This window comes from Antechinus flavipes, chromosome 2, assembly GCF_016432865.1.
Source record: "Antechinus flavipes isolate AdamAnt ecotype Samford, QLD, Australia chromosome 2, AdamAnt_v2, whole genome shotgun sequence".
In the NCBI taxonomy this organism is placed as follows: Eukaryota; Metazoa; Chordata; class Mammalia; order Dasyuromorphia; family Dasyuridae; genus Antechinus; species Antechinus flavipes.
The window spans coordinates 260,178,378-260,194,914 of NC_067399.1; the positions used below are offsets into that span (position 1 = coordinate 260,178,378).

General features: G+C 39.7%; 1 protein-coding gene across 1 annotated transcript; it reads right to left on the minus strand.

The window, feature by feature from the left end:
- Positions 1 to 9,330: 9,330 nt before the first annotated feature.
- On the minus strand, positions 9,331 to 16,387 carry LCN12 (lipocalin 12). The gene is made up of 7 exons (XM_051976943.1): positions 16,179 to 16,387; positions 13,120 to 13,256; positions 12,207 to 12,286; positions 11,845 to 11,961; positions 10,567 to 10,668; positions 10,169 to 10,199; positions 9,331 to 9,445 (listed from the first exon to the last, which is right to left on the minus strand). Exons 1-6 carry the CDS (start codon positions 16,308 to 16,310, stop codon positions 10,174 to 10,176), a joined length of 594 nt encoding a protein of 197 aa, XP_051832903.1. The 5' UTR covers positions 16,311 to 16,387; the 3' UTR covers positions 9,331 to 9,445; positions 10,169 to 10,173.
- Between the last annotated feature and the right edge of the window lie 150 nt (positions 16,388 to 16,537).

Consider the following 16,537-nt stretch of genomic DNA (forward strand, 5'->3'; position numbering starts at 1 on the left):
AGAGTGAAAATACTATGTTGTGGGGCACTCAGTTTCCACCGTCCTCTCCGTGGGATGACTCTCTTTATCACAAGACCATTGGAACTGGCCTGAATCATCTCATTTCAACTCAATATTTAAAGACAAATTTAGAAATAGGGGAGATATACCTGGATATCACCTTAAGACCCCAGGATACCTCAAGGCCACTTCTGGGGAGGTCCCCCTAAAACCCATTTGACCCATTTGTCAGTTATATTTTTTAACTCCTGCCAACTAAGACTTTCTCCCTAAATAGAGGCTTTGGAAGCATAACTTCATACTGTGACTTCTCTAGCAGTTAATAGCAGAGTCACAATTTGAAACTAGGCTTTTCTGCCCCAAATCCAATACTGTTTTTGCTCCAAGATAGAGCAGGAGTTTGGGTTAAAATAAGCATGCTATGTTAGGTCTAGGACCAGCTCTTTCTCGGGATGCTGAAGAAAAGCTCTGTGGCCCCATCCCAGATGATGCTTTCCATACTGCTCTCTACACCAAGTGGTCCAGTCCAGCCCCAAAGCCGGCAGATCTCTGCAGTTCCAGGAGCAATTCCCCCTCTTCCCTGAGGACACAGGTCTCTGAGAAGACCACGAGGCAGGACTCCTACTCAGTGCTAGGTACATCAGAGATATGGTTCAGCACAGTGAGACCTTTATGGGTCAGCTACGATGCACAAAGACAGTCTGAGCTTTCTCCTTCCTTCATTAAGCTCTGGAGCCGTTTAAAGTTTATGAATCTTTTAAGATATGAGGTCCATTGAATTCAATTCATTACCAAGTTATCAGACCAAAGCGGCCCAGGGTGGGAGGCTGGTGTCCTGCTGGATGGTGAAGCATGACAAAGCTGTCAGCCTGCCAGGGATAAAGCCCCAACGGCCCCCAATCAGCCTTTGGCCCGAAGACCAAAGGGCCCTGCCAGGCTCGGGCTTGGGATTTAATCTGCTGCCCACTCAGTTTCTATGAACTTAAAATATTTTCCAATCTTAGCAGAAATTTTTTTCCTTCAGTATTTTATTGTTCAAAATACATATAAAGACAGTTTTTAACATTCATTTTGGTTAAGATTTTGTACTTCAATTTTTTCTCCCTTCCTCTCCTACTTCCCCCTTCCGAAGACAGCAAGTAAGTTGATGTAGATTAAATATGTGCAATCTTTTAAATATATTTCTGTTTGTCATGTTAGCTGACATAGAACACTATACTTATTCCCAACTTTTGCTAAACCCTATGAATTCCACACAATGTAGGTCTTGCCACAGTCCCTTCTTTGCAGCAGGGTAGAAACCTGCCATCAAAGAAAAGTCAGGACATTTTCCTTCAGGTTGGCAAAACTGTGCTACAATGCCTGTGACCAGCAGGTAGATATGGGGCTCTTAGCAAGAAGCCTAGGCATAAGAGTCCTGTTCTTCATCCTGTGTTCAAAGATACAGTGCCATAACTAAGGTCGGAGACTCTGGGCTTTGTCCCAGAGCACTGAATCTTAGTGGGGTGAGGAAAGCACTTGAATTGCTTAAACAAGGAAGAAACACCTGAATGTGTAAGAATAATAGGAAGCAAACAGATAGTTTGCTTTTCTCCTCTTCTCTTCTATATCCTTCCTAATCTGGGTCTGTTACACTGCACTCTTTTCCTCAATGAGATCAAGTAGCAATGAGAGCTTTGAGATTGCCCAAGGTCTTTGATTCCCCCCAAAAAAGTGATGTTCTAGTGTCCTCCAGGTTCTGACAGGATTTGTCTGAAAAATTGATTTGAGGATATTTCCTGCTGCTTTTTTTGCTGGTGCTTGATGAAGCTTGCCCTAGACCCCAGGATTGCTAATTGTAGTTCTGCAGAGATGAGAGAACTCAGAGTCTTTTTATGCAACAGATTCCAACTCTAAATCAGAAGATTTTTACCTTAAAGAACCTTAGAGCTACGTAATAAAGATTTCCTGAATTTGATTTGACTAAAGTTCCAGTTTTACATTTCTAGCTTCCTCTGTTTGTTGCTGTTGCACGATTACTTTACCAAGTAAGATACTTGTTATATAGTGCTGTTGTTCACTTTATTAATCATACCTGACTCTTCATGTGGACTTTGGGGTTTTCTTGGCAAAGATAATATAGTGGTTTGCCATTTCCTTCTTGTGGAAAGGTTAAGTGACTTACCCAGAGTCACACAGCCAATAAGTGTTAGGTGTCTAATTGACTCCAGAGCCGATGCTCTATCCACTATGCCTTCTAATTGTCCCATATACTATTTAATGGGTTTTTTATGTTTCTAATAATAGCTTTTTATTTCCAAAATACATGCAAAGATCGTTTTCAACATTCATTCTTGCAAAACTTTGTGTTTCAAATTTTTCTCCCTCTCTTCCCCTCTCCTTCTCAACAGCAAGTAATCCAATATAGGTTAAACGTATACAATTCTATTTCCACATTTATCATGATGCACAAGAAAAATCAGATCAAAAAGAGAAAAAATGAGAAAGAAAAAAAGCAAGCAAACAACAACAAAAAGGTAAAAATACTATGTTGTGATGCACATTCAGTCCCCATAATCCTATTTCTGCATGCCAATGGCTCTCTTCATCACAAGTCTATTGAAATTGGCCTGAATCACTTTATTGTTGAAAAACACCAAATCCATCATAGTTGTCTATATATTGTTTTAAAATTAAATATGATAGTAACAAAATTGCTCCATTTATTTATTTCCCTTACTAAACTTCCTTCTGCTCTTCTCAAAATGTTGGAAATTGAATACCACATCTTCCTTCCCAAATCCTTCATTCCTCCAGTAACTCTTCCTAATACTCTAAGAAAGATTTGTGGTCTTGAATTTTCTGACTCCCCTTGGTTTTTTACTTTCTGGATTAATTTCTTCTTTCCATTGCTTCAGATACTAATCTCACTCAGATGTTCATTATCTCACTGCGGGATTTCTTCAAAAATTGCCTCGTGGTCTTCCTCTTCAATCAATCCATTCTGCACCTGCTGCTACTGCTGCCAAATTCATCTTTCTGAAATAATGTTTTCTTATGTTCTTTCTCTGCTTAAGTAATGGTTTATATCAAGCCCAACACTTTATATTCTGGCATTCAAGGCCCCACCTACCTATCCAGATTTACTTTCTACTATTCTTCCATTCTATTTAGGCTAATCTTCCCTGATTCTCACACAGACTCTTTTTTATTTATTTATTTTAAAAAGGAACTAGAGAGGTTTGCTAATGAGGGAGCTCTGTCCACATGGGTAGAAATTCTCTTTTATAATAACTTTTTATTTTTCAAAATACATGCAAAGATAATTTTCAGCATTCACCCTTGCAAAACCTATTTTTCTCCCTTTCTCTTCCTTTTCCCCTTTCCTAGACAGCAAGTAATCCAAAATAAATTAAACATGTATAAATCTTTTAAACATATTTTCACATTTATCATGCTATGCAAGAAAAATCAGATCAAAAAGAAAAAAAAAAAGGAGAAAAAAAAGCCAGCAAATAACTACAACAACAACAAAAACTGTGAAAATATTATGTTGTGCTCCACATTCAATTTCCAAAGTCCTCTTTGTGGATGCAGATGGCTCTCTCCCTCACAAGGCTATTGGAATTGACTTGAATCATCTCATTACTGAAAAGAGCCACATCCATCATTGTTCATCACATAATCTTGTTTTTCTTTTGGTTCTATTCACTTCACTTAGCATCAGTTCATGTAAGTCTCTCCAGGCTTTTCTGAAATCATTGTGCTGATTGTTTTTTATAGAACAATAATATTCCATTCCATTCATATTCCATAACTTATTCAGCCATTCCCCAACTGATGGGCATCCAGTTTCTTGCTACTGCAAAAGGGATTGCTACAAACATTTTTGCACATGTCACACAGACTCATTCTTGCCTTCTTTTATTTATTCATACATTTCCTTTTATTTGTACTTTCCTTCCCTGTCTTTTTGGATATGTATGAGTCATAGATTTAAAACTAGAAAGCTCTCTCTAATTCTTACATCTTTTCCAAAGCTCAGTCCAAGACTCACCTCTTCTAAGATATTCATGACTAGTTTTTTATTTTGAATTCACTAAATACTTAGTGAATGATTCCAGAGTGGAATCATTATATGCTAATATTACTTATATATTATAAATATTATTATATACTAATATTACTACTATTAATAGCTGATATTAATATAGCATTTACTATGTGTCAGCCACTGTGCTAAGAACTTTATAATTATCATCTCATTTGATCCTCATAACTACCCTGGGAAATAAGTGCTATCCAGGTAGTTTTCTTGGTAAAAATCCTGGAGTGGTTTAACATTTCCTTCTTGTAAATAGAGGTTAAGTCATCACACCCACAAGTGAATATCTGAAGTCATATTTGAACTCAGGTCCTATGATTCCAGGCCCAGAGCTCTATCCACTACCCTACTATTCTATCTTTTTTTCCCACCGATCTGTATTCTCCTACAAAGTAGGAATTGCATCTATTTGCTCCCATATTTCCCATGATACTTAAGAAGTATTCTCTGGATTTGGAGAGGGATTCTTGTCCCCTTAGGCAATATAGTGGGCAGAATACTCTTGCAGACACCTGATAGCTGTGTGACTCTAAGCAAGTCATTGATTTCCCTTTATCTGAGTTTTCTTATATTAAAAGTAAGGGCTTTGGAATGAATTTTTGGCTCTTAACCTTTTTTGTGTCATGGATTAATTTAGCAATCTGGTGATAACCATGGTCTCCCTTCTCAGAATCATATTTTTAAAAAATGATATTTTATTTTTCCCTACTTAAGTATAAAGATAATTTTAAAATTCATTTTATTTTACGTAAATTATATTTTTCTAATTATGTGTAAGAATGGTTTTTAACAATTGTTTTTTATAAGATTTTGAGTTTTAAATTTTTCTCCCTTTCTCCCCTCCCCCTTCTTGAGATATAAGCAATTTGATATAGTTTATACATGTTCAATAATATAAAACATATCATATTGGTCATGTTATGAAAGAAAATATAGACCCAAAAGAAAAAAAAAAAGCATAATATGTGTCAATCTGTTTTCAGCTTCTATCAGTTCTTTTTCTATAGACAAATAGCATTTTTCATAACGATCCTTTGGAGTTGTATTAGAGCCTTGTATTGCTGAGAATAGCTAAGTTATTCATAACTGACCATCATTCAATGTTGCTGTTACTATGTATAATGTTCTTCTGGTTCTGCTCAATTCACTTTGCATCAGTTGATGTAAGTCTTTCCAGCTTTTTCTGAAATCGGCCTGTTCATCATAAGTTGTAGCATAGTAACATTCCATTACAACATATACCACAAATTCTTCAGTTCTTTCTCAATTGGTGGACATGTCCTCAATTTCCAATTCTTTGCCAACTACAAAAAGAACTGCTATAAGTATTTTTGTGCAGATAGATCCTTTCCTCTTTTTAAAAAATCTCTTTTGGATACAGATATAGTAAGGTTCAGAAAATTTTTTAAATAATTGAAAGAAATGATAAATTTCAGTTAAAAGTAAAAATAAAGATACTTTTTTTTTTCTCACCAAGTTCATGGATCTCTTAAATCTGTCCATAAACCAGATCTGTGAACCCCAATCAGAAGGAATTAGGGTAGTTCAGTGAATAGACCTGGATCTAGAAATTGTTCCATTGTGTCCAACTCTTCCTGATTCTGTTTGAGGTTCTTTTGGCAAAGATACTGGAGTGGTTTGCCATTTCCTTTTCTAGTGAATTGAGGCAAAGAGGTCAAATGACTTGCCCATTGTCAAACAACTAGTAAGTATCTGACGCTGGATTTAAAATCAGGTTTTCTTGATTGCAGGCCTAGCACCCTATCTACCTGCCTCAATTCAAATCTAAGCTAAGACACTAGCTATATGGTCCTAGGCAATTCACTTAAATTCTTGCCTCAAGTTTCCACCAACTATAAGATAAAAGCAATAATAACATCTACTTCCCAGGTTTGTTGTTAGAATCAAATGAAATAATATTTGTAAAGTGTGCTGTGGTATCTGGCACACAGCAGGTACTTAATGAATATGTGTTCGTTTTTTTCCTTCTTAAGTTAAAAACTCTTGGACTATATGATTTCTAAGGTCACTTCTAGCTCTGAATCTATGATTCTAGGATCCTTAGATAATTCAGAAGATGTTGATATTGTGGGGCTCAGGAAGTCTGAAAAAATAAAAATAATCATAAAATTAAAAAATAATTTAATTTTTAAAAAATAAAAATGATCACTTCATTGCCTTTTTGGGATGTGAATCTGCTCTGGGATAACTCCAAGGAATGGTAAATTTTAGGAACATCCTCAGGCACCAAGATATAAGAGGGAGTGGGGGTAGGGAAAGGGAGGAGATATTTTCCATCTATCACTTGTTTAGCCCTACAAACCAGCCCTATAGATTTAGGGCATTTCTTTCCTAAATTAAATCTGGCAGTTCGGTCACTTGATATCCATCTCTGCCCTTCCCAGACCCCCTACCTTTAACCCAGCAGCATCAGAGACAGGAAGACTCCCTAATCCTTCAATTTGTTTATGGGTTTGGGTCCTGCAGGGCACAGCAGGCCCAGATGTAGAAACTGGGGAATGTGCTGCCTTTCAGCCAAAGCAAAGAAACTCCACCCCTTGTCTGTCTGTATTCACTGCTCCAGGGGTAAAAATCCAGCCCAGCTGAAGTAGCTAAAACAGACTGTGTGTATTGGTGGAGGGGGTTCTGGCTCCAGTATTTGACCTTGCCCAGGAGGTCAAGGGACAAAGTGTCTCAGGCTCTTCCTTCATCCCATGCCTCCATAACCCCACTCACTGCTGTCACATCATGTCCTTATTATTGGAGGTGGGTAGGAGGATAAGGGCTGGGTCTGCAGTCAGAAATACCTGAGTTCACCTTAGACCTCCCATAGCCCCTAACTGTGTGACCCTAAACAAATCACTTAACTTTCAGTCTCCAGGACTATAAACCTGAAACTGCTCATTTCATAACTTGATTTCACTCAGCTCAGCCTGAAGATTAAGTTGTAAAATTCGAGGGAATTTTAGATTTAATCAATTAACCAACACTAAGTACCAGCCATGTGCCTTCCCACATAGATGCTTTAAAGTTAGAAAGAACTTTAAAGGCCCTCATTGGACAATCCCATCATTTTATTGATGAAGAAATATGTGGTGAAATTCAAGGTCAGGTGATAAATGGAAAAACTGAGAAAGAAATGGCAAAGCAATCCAGTGTCTTTGCCAAGAAATCCTCAAAAAAAGGGTTGAAGAGTCCGGTACAATTGAACACAGTAATACCTTTTTAGCAAAGCCCCGTTTCCTGGAAGAAGATGACCCAGGAACTAGTTCCTTCCTAGTTTCCATTCTAGAGCAGACCCTACAAAATTGAGATTCTATCCTAAAATAGAGAAAGGAGCTGAAAGAGAAGGAACCTTTGGGATGGTCTTGGTAGTGAATTGTTAACAGCTAAGTTCCACCTTTCTTTGGGAAAATTGATTTTTGGGAGTCTGATTTTATCCTTGGGTGTCACAAGTGGGGCCTTTAACTTGCTCTGAAGAACACAAGACCTTCCTGAGCTCTCTAGGTTGTGATCACCTCAATCATATTCCTGGTACCATACCTGGGTGAAAGAAAATTCTGCAGCTTGTGTGGGAGATTCCCTTAATAACTAAGATGCTCCGTCAGAGCAGTGGAAAGACTGTTGGACTTGATGTCAGAAGAGAATTTAAAATTTCAGTTTTTTCATTTATCGATTGATCACCTGATTTTGAATTTAGCCACATATCTGTAAAATGATGGGATTGTCCAATGAGGACTTCAAAAGTTTTTTCTAACTTTAAATCTGGGCATCTATGTGGATAGGCACATAGTTGGTACTTAGTGTGGGTTAATTGATTAACTCTAAAATCCCTTTAAAGCCAGAGCTTAATCTTCAGGCTGAGCTGAGTGAAATCAAATTATTAAATGAGCAGTTTCAGGTTCATAGCTTTGCAGATTGAAAGAATCTCAGTGGTCTTCTAGTTCACTTCTTCCATTTTAAAGATAAAGATAGAGAAATTAAATGATTTACCTAAAGTCACACAGACAGAAGCAACTAGGAGAGAGCTGGATTCAAATCCAGGCTTTATATCCACACTTTCAGTACTTTTCTTCAACACAATTCTTTTTTTTTTTTTTCTTTTTCCAAGTACATGCAAAGATAGTTTTCAACACTCACCCCTGCAAAATCTTGTGCTCCAAATTTTTTTCTCTCCTTCCCCACCTTTCTCCTCTCCTAGTCAATCCAATATATGTTAAACAAGTACAATTCTTCTAAATATATTTCATATCTACATGACTCTAAGATTCAGAAAAGGAAAGAGGGTTCAGAATCCTACTTACCACAAGAACAGCTTAATTGATCTCTTGGTCACCCCACCCTTATGCCTCTGCCTTCTTCTATCCACAATTCATGTTATTAATTTAGACATATCCTCTTTTACAGAAAATTTAAATATTTATTCATTTATCCACTCACCTATCTAATTAAAAGATTTGCATCACTGTCTAGCTATACCTGGCTTTAATGGATGTATTCTGTTCTCATCTAAGTGTATTTTCCTCCTGTCTGAATGTCAATGAAAACCACCTGAGTTCCAAATGTCGCCTAAAAGGCACACAAACATTTGTGACAGGAAGGGATGCAACAGGGTTTTGAATAATAATGACAATTTTCACTTATATAACTCTTTTAAGGCTTGCAAAGCTCTTTATATTCGTTTCAAGTGAGCCTCACAACATTCTTATGAAATTAGTGTTAAAGATATTTTTATTCCCATTTTATAAATGAAAAAAACTGAGGCTCAGACACTGATTTTAAACCCAAATTTGAATCAGGAGTCGAAATTGTGTTGTCTTCTTCCTTTCTAGGTACCTGCTTCTAGGTAGTGCTCTCTGTCTCTGTACCAGCTCTCTGTCCACTCTTCCCTGGACAATACCAAGGCATATACAAAGTGGTCACTTACTCTAAGTTGGCATTTTTAGGATAGAGAAAGAGCAATTGCTTAGCCCATTTGCTCACCCTACTAACAATGCAATGAAGCTTGGAAAGCCCCATTCATGGGATCTGTGTCGTATAAAGAGAGAGTCTCTAATACTTACTCCCTCTGTGACTTTGAATAAACCACTCTTCTCTGAGACTACCTGTAAAGTGAGAGGGTTGTGGACTAGCTACTTAAAGATCGCATGGTCCTGCTCTGGGACATATGACCACATGTTCCCTCCCTTCTGCTGTCACCAGCTTTTCCCTGCTCAATTGACCCGAAGGTCATGAAAACAGACTCATTGGTACTTGACACTTTTTATTCTTCCACTACATTCAATTGAAAGGGGGAATAGATGAGGGGATCTCAGGTTGTGGAATCAGTCAGAGGCTGGATGAAAACATGTCTCCAGTTGTCTGTTGGGAGATGAACAGGGGAGGGTTGTGGATCTTAAAATGTCTGAGGATCAAGATTGGATAGGTGAAGTTTTTTCAGGACTTGGACCTGGGGGAGATGGGGTACCTGGATCACCTGGACAGACAAAGGGATGGAGGGATGGAGGGAAGTGGAGAGACAGACAGAGAGACAAGGACAGGGACAGAGGAGACAGAGAATGGAGAGACAGAGATGAAAGCAAGAAGAGTAGAGGAGAGAAAGGGAAGCAACAGCAGAGAAGAGGACAGGAGAAGGGAAGAATGAAGAGAGAGCTAGAGAAACACAGAATGAGGAGAGATAGAAACAGAAAAGATAGATGGAGAAAGATCGATATACACAAAGAGATAGAAAAAACAGAAAATGAGGAGCGAGAAGCAAAAAGATAGACTAGGGAGAGACAAGAGAATGTGGGAATCAAGAGGCAGATAAAAGAGTAAGAAAATGGAGAAGAATGAAACAAAGAAAAGTAAAAATCAAACCACCAAATAGAGTCAAAGTCAGTAGTAGAGAATGGGAAGGCATTGAAATTGCAGAGAAATATTGTCATCTTGTTCCTTTCCTGCCCAGGAGTAAAGAAGCTAGGATGGTATCTCCCATGAGAGAAGCAGGAAAAAATGGTCTTTGTACTCCACCCAGACCAGGCCCCCAGGAAGCTCCCCCTCACAGAGTTCTGGTAAGCCCCTGAGGTTGGCTCATACTCATACCTTGCTCAGGCCTTCACATGAATGCACTCTTCTGTTGGAAGCAGAAATAGAAATAGGTCAGTGATGGAGAGAGATGCAGGGGAAGCCACCCGAGATGTCTCCTCTCTCCCCTTTGCCCTATTTGATCTAGAATATGAGTGGAAAGAACCTTTTGGGAGGGCAGGAACAGAGGAGTTAAAAATGGCCATAAGCTACATCCTGTAAGTCCTTCAGCCTCTGGTGAAGGGAAATAGAGTTCTGGAGGGAACAGTAGTTATCCTAGCTAATAATCAGGATATGAACCAGTATTTCTCTTTCTTTTTGGCTTCTTACTATACCCCCTTTAAAAATCCCTTTTTCTTATTCTCTGCTCTTTTCTTTTTAAAAAATTAGTTTAGTTTTTTTTTTTTTTTTCTTACCGACTTTTACTGGGAAAATAATGTTGTCAGAAGTGAGTCCCATTGATTTGGATAATCTTACGAAGCCTTCTTTTAGTTCAGGTCTCAGATCCTCACTTCTCCCTATAGTCAGGAGAAAAACCTAGTTTTGGTTCCTGAGTCTTCATTCTGGGGACTTATTTTCTATACCTGTCCCTCTCTTTTGACACTCATTCTAGAGAGTGCCCTATCTGGAATTCTGGTTAAGCCCTGACTGGATTGTTCCAGTGAAATATGCCCAGGGATGAAAGTAGAGCTCTCGGTGTTTCCCCTAGAGTACCAGGGACTCTGGGGAGAGGAGCTAGATCTAGGGGTCCCAGGGTGCCAGAAAAACTTCAGGGATCAGAAATTTGGGATCAGCACTCAAGATAAGGGTGAGGAGATCGGGGTGCAGCTCAGGGATATAAATAATTCCTTAGGTTGGAAGAGACTTAGAGATCCCCTTAGTGAAACCCTTACCTGAAGTACAAAAACCTCCTTATTGACATCTGGGACAAGTAGGTATCCAACTTTTGGAATATATCCAATGACTTGCTACTCACCATCTCAGTCCCTTGAATTTTTGGCTATCTCTAGGAAATACCCCTTTCGAATGAGCTAAAAGATTTTTCAGCCTGTTTACACTTTGGGTGCTCTCTGGAGCTGAATGGAGCAAATCTAATCTCTCTTCCACATGAAAACCCTGCTGGTATTTGAAGATAATGATCACATCCCCTCTCATTCTTCTCTATTCCAGGATAAACAATCTTATCACATGGTTTGGAGTCCCCTGACTTGCCCCTCATCAGCATCCTGGTTGACCTCCTTTAGATGTAAATGGAATATAACTTTGCAGTTGTGGTCTGATCTGTGCAGGGCACCATGGGACTGTTCCCTCCCTTGTTCTGCACACAATACTTCTATTAATGCAGCCTAAGATTTGGATTAACTTTTTTGGCTCCCATGTATTACCCTGTTTGCTCCAACAGAGTTTGCCATCAACTAAAAGCTGCCGGATCTTTTTCACACGAACTCTTTGCTGTCACCCAAGGGTAGGGCTGACATTTATCCCTGACACTTCATCTCATGTTTGGCCCATCTTCTCAGCCTCCTAAGACCTTTTTGGATCATCGCTCTCCGCTGAGAGGAGGGCTCCGAGACTGGGGCTCAGGAGTCTCTTCCTCCTTTGCTTTCATCATCCGGCTAGGAATCCTGTGGGGATTTAGGTGGGAGGCCCTGGGCTTCCCTCCGCAGGGAAGTGAAGGAGAGACTGATACTCACCATACAGAGTGATCTTGAAGTAGTCAGTGTTATCCACCGTCTTCTTGAAATACACCATGGCGTACTCATTATAGTTGGTTGTCATCACTCTCACTACGTAATCCTGCAATTGATAACCTACCCCCAGGAATGGGATGGAGGATGGGAGAAAGGAATGAGAAAGTAAGAAACTTGCCCACTGTGTCCTCCAAAGGAGAAGCTGGTTCTTGGGTCTATCCCAGCCCAGAGGTCAGAATGTGATATCATCCCTCCCCTTCACTGGTACCTCATCCCCCTGTCTAGGCAAGTCCAGATCACCCTGTTAAAGGCTCTCACAGCTTGTCCTTTGGACCCTCCCACACGACAGCTCCCACTTGACTCACTTTCGATGTTGCCCAAGGTGAACTGGCCCGGCTGACCCTTCTGAACAAAAGTCCTCACAAATGTGTCACATCGATCACCCCTGAGAGGAAAGGATGGATGAATGAGGAGCAGTGCCACATAAATTCTCCATCTTCAGGTGCTGGAATCACCACTTCTACCTGTTCTCAGAACCTTCTACACCCATGCATTGGATCACATATAGGGGACCATCTCCACTTGGGTCCTGGGGTGGGGGAAATGGGACTCTGGAGCTGCAAGAAGCTTTGGTTCCTCAGCTGGGCTCCTAAGTGACTACCACTTCCTCCTCCTCAATCCTGAAACTTCTCAGGTCCTTCCGAGAAAAGGATAGATAGTTGGGCTAGATTCCACCCAAGAAAAACTCCCCAGAGGGAAGTCCTAAGGCCCTATTTTAATTTCAGAACCATAATTTTCTTTTATAAGTCCCATCCTACCTAAAAGACATGTCCTGAGCTTTCTTCTTAAGAATTTACAAGTTCCTCACCTTGAAAACTGTTTCCTTATCATAGGTGCCCACTTCCTGTTTGAGAAAGTTTCAATAGCCCATGAGGGCAAAGAAACTTCTCTTAATGTGGACAGAAAATTTTACTAACTTGGATGTAAAATGTTTTTGTTATTGTGAAACTGTAAGATTAAGATTCAGAAAATTCCCCTCCCAACTGAAATTCCCTAATCATTCTTTTATTTCTCCCCTCTTCTTTTCAAGTTCAATTTCTTCATTGAAACTTCTCTGTTTTAGTTCCATCCTAATCTGCTTCTTTCCTTTATTCTGAATATACATCCCCTCAGTGTTTATGGACTGAGATTCTGGATCGTCTCTCTTGTCACAATGGTGAGGACAGTGGGTGAACCGATTACAAAACTATCACACCAATTACTATGCCCCTATCTTACCTGAGTAATCTAGAGGTGACCTTATAGCTGTTGTCTCCTTGTAGTTCGTAGGTCGTGGTATACATCTTCGACTGAGCATCTTCGGCCCTTCTAAAGGCATTTCCTGACAGGCCAACAACGTACCAGGTCCCTTGGAACTGTAGAAAAGATTGAGGATTGGGGGTGATGGTGAGGGCACAGGATGGAATGGAGACAGAGTACTCAGCCTTCACCCCTCTGCAGTGTTGGGCTTGACTACCCTTCTCTTTCTCTCTTTAATCTCAGAATCAGAAGAATTTCAAAGGTATAAATTTAGCTTAACCCTGAAAATTCTCTCTCTCTCTCTCTTTTTCTTTTTCCTAAACATATTTTCAGATTTATCATGCTGCACAAGAAACATCAGATAAAAATGGAAAAAAAAAGAGAAAAAAAGTAAGTAAACAAAACAAGAAAGGTGAAAATACTGTTATGATCCACATTCAGTCCCCATAGTTCTCTTTCTGGATGCAGATGGCACTCTCCATCACAAGTCTATTGGAATTGGCCCAAGTCACTTCATTATTGGAAAGAGCCAAGTCCATCACAGTTGATCATCACATAATCTTGTTGTTGTATTGTTATACAAGGCTGAGAATTCTCCATTTCCATTTTCCATGCCTTTGTATTGGCTGAACACCATGTGTGGAATGCTCTTCCTCCTCAAGTCCACCTATTGGTTTCCCTGACTTTCTTCAAGGCTAATTCCCCTCTATAGACTTCCTTCCCTCCTCTTTGGGATTATCTTTCATCTATTTAGCACATCTTTAGTATATAATTAGTTATTCACATGCTACAAATTAGAATGTGAACTCCTTAAGGGAAGGAACTATTTTTACTTTTTTTGGGATTTTCCAAGAGTAGGATAGTGGCTGCTTTCCATAGATTATCTCATGAGGTACCACTCTATTAGTGAAAAGAGACTTCCTCAGGACAGGGTCTTTAGGATAGATGATACCCTTGCTGATCTGTCCAGACAGATAACTATTCGATTCAGATACTTAGTAACTGTGTGACCCTGGGCAAGTCACTTCATCTGTTTACCTCAGTTTACTCATCTGTAAAATGAGTTGAAGAAGGAAAAAGCAAACAATAGAAAACCACTCTAGTATCTTTGCCAAGAAAACCTCAAATGGGGTCACACAGAGTCAGACATGACTAAAAAAACAACTAAATAACAACCACAAATAACTAACAAACCCTTATGAGAACAGAATCAATAGCTGAATAGTAGTTTTCTTTTCTGAATTCCCTCAGTACTTTCATTGTATGAGACAACTAAGTGATGCAGTGGGCCTGGAGCAGGAAGACTCAAGTTCAAATCTACCTTCAGATACTGACTAGCTGTGACCCTTGGCACCTCATTTTCCTCAGCTGAGGAAACTTAATTAAAATGGGGATGCTAGCTTCTTCTCAAGATTGTTGTAAGAATCGAATGAGATGACATTTGTAAAAAGCGCTTGGCACCTAGTACACACTATATAAACACTTATTCCCTTCCCCCCTTTGTCCTGTTATTACTTTTAATATATTTTTATTATTTTAATATATTAAAATTAAAATTAATTATATTATAAAATTACATAATTGTTATTAATTAATTAAATATTAATATACTTAATATATTACTTTTAATATATTCTACCTTGTATCATGACTATGTACTTTTCTTAGACTGAGGCTATACTACAGACTTCCTGAGGGCAGTACAGAAGAACAAACATTTTTAAAGCACATTCTATGTGTAAAATACCAGGCTAGGTACTGGGAAAATATAAAGGTTAGATTAAAAAAGGGTCCCCCACCCTGAGGATGATGTCATCATAGGTAGCTATGAAATATAACATTACATGATAAATGCATCAGAATTACAGACCAAAGTGCTCTCTGGCTTCTGGGGATAGGATTGGGGAAGATCATTGCCATCTTTGGGGATCAAGGAAGATGTCCTGGTGTCTGTAGCGTTGGGTTTAGGCTTTAGATAAGGGATAGGAATTCAGCAGGTGAAAAAAAAAGGTTAAGACTAGGAAACAGCCTGAGCAAACATGAATATAAGTGACACTAATTTATGTTTAGAATGTAAAAAAGTTCCCATTTTTGCTGGAATATTAAATATTGGGATAGGAATCCTAATAATAATAATAATAGCAATAATTTCATTGATAAAAGTACCCCTAGATGAAGACATTCATTTGAGAGTTGGTACCTTCTCTACAGTTTAGAGCTTTAGAGAGTTACCCAGAGCACCAAGGAGTTGAGTAGACTTGCCCAGGGTCACACAGCCAGTATGGGTTGGAGGCAAGATGTGAACTCAGAACACTTGCCTCTCAATGCAGCTACTGCTGCTTCTGGAATAATAAAAATAACAACAGTGTTCTATGGGCACATAGTGTTTTAAGGTTTGCAAAGTACTGTATATATATTATATATCTCAATCCTCAGAATAACCCTGTGAGTTAGGTGTTACAGGAATTATGTGAAATAAAACTACAAAGATAGGAGAATGTTGAGTTGTAGGGAGTCTTGGATGTCTGGCCTCTGGACTTAACTTGATAGGCAAAAGGGAGTCACTAGGGGTTTGGGAGATAGGGACCAGTACTTTATCTCCCACAGAGCACCCAGCCTAGAATTCTGAACAGAGTTGTTGCTTGGCTATTTGATGGCCAGAATTCTGCCCAAATATTTATGACTGAGTCCAACATTCTAGGTATAGAAAAAAGCAATTTTCCGACATGGAGGGTCTATGATACCAGGACTCCCTATCAGACCAGGGACTGGACGGTTATGGGAGCTTTCCTTCATCAGACTAGGAGCTTCTTGAGAAGAGAGACACTCTGTCTACAGGTAGAGACAACCCTGAGACTAGAAACCAGGTGTGCTAGCTCGGAGATCAGTGTTCTCTTCCTACGGCCCACTGCCTTCTGCTGGGCAGTGTCTGTCCCCTTTCTTCTCTCTGCCCTCTCACCCCCTTCACCACCTTTCCCAGCAGTCGGACACTCCCCGCTTCTGACCACACTCAGACTCCATTACCCGGCTCCACTCACCTCCTCTGGTAGGAAGTTAATCTGCAGAGGGACTCTGTGCAGGCTCGGAGCAGGGATCTGGGGCCGGGCCTGGCCCTGGACCTGTGCTATCCCAAGCAGGGCAAGCCCCATCCATAAGAGCCTCACAGCCATCCTTTTGTGGGGGTGGGGTGGCCTGATGGTGAGCCTGGGCAGGTGATGGGGAATGAGGTCAACCAGGAAGGGAGGCAAGGCTGGAATAAGAGAACTGGCCTGAGGACCCCTATATATGGGCCCAATTTGGCATCCCGCCACCCTAGGAGGATGTTGATTAACTCTTTGCCAAATTCAGGAAGGGTTGGGCAATCTTCATACAGGAAGACTTGGCAATACTCTGCTCC

Excerpts from the sequence above, each read along its gene's own strand:
- LCN12 (XM_051976943.1), bottom strand. The coding sequence starts at position 16,310 with ATGGCTGTGAGGCTCTTATGGATGGGGCTTGCCCTGCTTGGGATAGCA. Across the intron at positions 12,287-13,119 it reads GTCACCTCTAGATTACTCAG|GGGTGATCGATGTGACACAT; the intron begins GTAAGATAGGGG and ends CTTTCCTCTCAG. Across the intron at positions 10,200-10,566 it reads TATTTTCCCAGTAAAAGTCG|AAGAGTGCATTCATGTGAAG; the intron begins GTAAGAAAAAAA and ends TGCTTCCAACAG.